This window comes from Opisthorchis viverrini, assembly GCF_000715545.1.
Source record: "Opisthorchis viverrini unplaced genomic scaffold opera_v5_111, whole genome shotgun sequence".
NCBI lineage: Eukaryota > Metazoa > Platyhelminthes > Trematoda > Opisthorchiida > Opisthorchiidae > Opisthorchis > Opisthorchis viverrini.
The window spans coordinates 85,110-87,668 of NW_008751765.1; the positions used below are offsets into that span (position 1 = coordinate 85,110).

The following is a 2,559-nucleotide window of genomic DNA, read 5'->3' on the forward strand; positions in this document are numbered from 1 at the left end:
TAGCCGGTGTGCTGTGCATAGGAGGTAGTTTATGTTTTGTCAGGGCGCAGAGGTCGTCGATGGCATATGTGGGTTATTTTTAGCTGCCAAATACTGTCCCTTTGCCTAAGAAGAAAACTAATAAAAAATACCCGTAAGTTGTCCACCTACTTCGAATAGTGGCACATCGTCTCGTTGGCACCATAGTGAAGACCCGCGAAAAGACGAAAAACCCCTATAAACCAGTCAGAGCAATTTTGGGAGATTCGTGGTAATCCGCTACTTTTGAGGTGTGAGGTTCCGTTGCAGGAAGCGAAAACGCCACGATTTTATCCAACCAATTGCTGTTCACCATTTATTGCTCTAGCACACTGCCTGTTTCAACCATTTGGTATTCCTCCACCTCCCAGAAAGGGGCCCCTTGAATGAGGACACCACTATTGCAGCTTTCTTTTTACGTAATGTCGCTGTTTGGATGGCCTGTCGCAAACTGCGCCAGCTAGTCATTATAACAATGCCTCGACCCTTAAGTACACGTATTTTCGTTACAGCCTTGAAACATGAAATCATGGGCTATCTGCTAGGTAACATCTATGTAACCCCCTAGATCTTGGGAAACATTGGCCTGCCAGATTAAGTAATCAAATTCATCATCATCATCATCATCATCATCGTCAATATAACCGAAAAATATAGGGGTGCTTATTTCTGCCATTGAAGCTTGGATGCATAATCATGGCAAACCGAAAGATCAACGCCTTGCGCAGTCAGTAATACATGAGATTGGGCTGGTGCTTCATTAGCAACGACACTAAGGACTCGCAGAATGCTTGTTGCTTCGGGCGTCTTCGTATGTCAGCGGTAACTTTCTCCCTTTGCTTCAGTAGTGCTTCCTGTACCGCTTCCAAATCGAACCGACGCATGTACTGAAACCGGATTAACCGTTATTAAAAGCAAATAATCGAGGGCTGCATGTAACCAGCCTCAAGCACGATCTTTTGAGGAGGGCATGTGAGGATCTCATGGACTTCACAGCCAGCCTTGTGCAACGGACAATTCATTTGTGATCATACTTTTCCGGCAAAACAAGGTATCACATGACGTTCGAAGACTGATAAACCAAACTGATGATTTAAGCGAACATCCTGCAAGACCAACTTCTCTGAATGCATTGGAACCTGAACAGCACGGAGTTTTTTCTTGATCCAGCTCGCATTTCGTGAGATTTCCCCGAAACTGGTTCTGCATCGTATAACTATCATTAAAAAGAGGAGAGCATGATGCTGGGTTTGCTTTCGGCCATATCTTAAGGATGCCCCATGCAGAATCCTGCAGTGTCAGTATACACCTTACCCTACTGTGTTTGAGCCTGGCCTTTACAGTGTTTGACCATTGTCAATGAGTAAGGTTAATTGGAGGCCTGCAAAGACATCCGATGTGGCCGGAAAATTGCAGCCCTTATTTATTGAGAACTTCAGTTGCTCGTGTTGTTTAAGATTATTCCTTTCGGCCGGATGGTCTTAGATACAGCTGTGCTGATTTCGTGAATATTAATTGAGAGAGCATTGGAAACGTCAAACGGTGATCAGCCGGAGAAACGCAGCGGTTTGGGAAGCTCGCAGCGACGTCTTCCCTTGCTAACTACGGGGCGGCGGTTGGTTATGAGAAATGTCTTTGACACCTACGTGACGGAGTTCTTCGGCTGTTGAAGTCCTCAGGACCCTGTTATCACAAAAGTGGTCAGGCTGTCTATTTTCGAGAATCGTAGCAAACTTCGTCGCCTAACAGCGGCACCGCAAATAATAACTTGAACACACGATCCAGGACTCAACCTGGGAATAAATCCGTTGTCCGTATCTTCAAAATTGTCCAGGTGTGCGAGCAGTGCCATAAGACACCAAGGTTCTTGTGTTCCCGGTCTTCAGAGGAGCTTCTATTCTAGTGCTTAGTCGTAGCTACATTAGTTCAACATTATGAGCCTCGGAAGTTTTGCCCATGATTTCCACTTTATCCCTTAAAAACTTGTTACACAAACTAATTTCCGACGACAAATAATAATCGCTCAGCCGTAACGCCTTTTAGGTGAGCTTAGGAGTGGAACATTGGTTGGTGCCAAGCGGAAAATTCCCGATTCTTCTAACGAAGAGACTGGACCTTACCGTGGTCTTCTAACGAACTGGACCTTACCGTGGTGTGACGGTTTGCGCACCTCAGCGATCCATTGAGCTATACTGGAGAGTGTCGTAAGACACTCACTCACTCTCTCATACCAGGTTGGTCAATGGTTAGAGGTCTGACGAACACAGTCTCCTGGCCTTCCAAGTTGGGGATTGGAACATGTGGCGACTTGTTCCGTAAAAATGGTAATGCATTTGCATTTCCCGCCAAACACCGCTGCCTTGCGGTTAGGCTTTTGAGCCAAAGGCTTTGGTTGAGAACCCTAATCGTCCTCCTGTCTAGGTGTGGGCGCCCTGGCAATATCCCAGCCCACGTACAACCATGAATTGCAATACACAAATAGACTCATGCCCCATCGGCCGTCGCGTGGTGCCATCAGCCGGGTCGCCTTACTTGCTGCAT

General features: G+C 46.4%; 2 protein-coding genes across 2 annotated transcripts in view; one reads left to right on the forward strand and one right to left on the reverse strand.

Annotated features, from left to right (window-relative positions):
* The window catches only part of T265_05645 (hypothetical protein), a gene marked incomplete at both ends in the record, with an annotated part of 5,798 nt that extends 3,285 nt beyond the window's left edge, over positions 1-2,513 (reverse strand). Inside the window, 3 exons of the mRNA XM_009170710.1 lie at positions 2,139-2,210; positions 2,240-2,450; positions 2,471-2,513. Coding sequence (XP_009168974.1) covers positions 2,139-2,210; positions 2,240-2,450; positions 2,471-2,513 — 326 coding nt within the window. The remainder of the gene's footprint in view (positions 1-2,138; positions 2,211-2,239; positions 2,451-2,470) is intronic.
* T265_05646 (hypothetical protein) overlaps positions 1-2,559 on the forward strand; it is a gene marked incomplete at both ends in the record, with an annotated part of 75,509 nt that overhangs the window by 6,454 nt on the left and 66,496 nt on the right. The gene's annotated exons all lie outside the window — the stretch shown is intronic.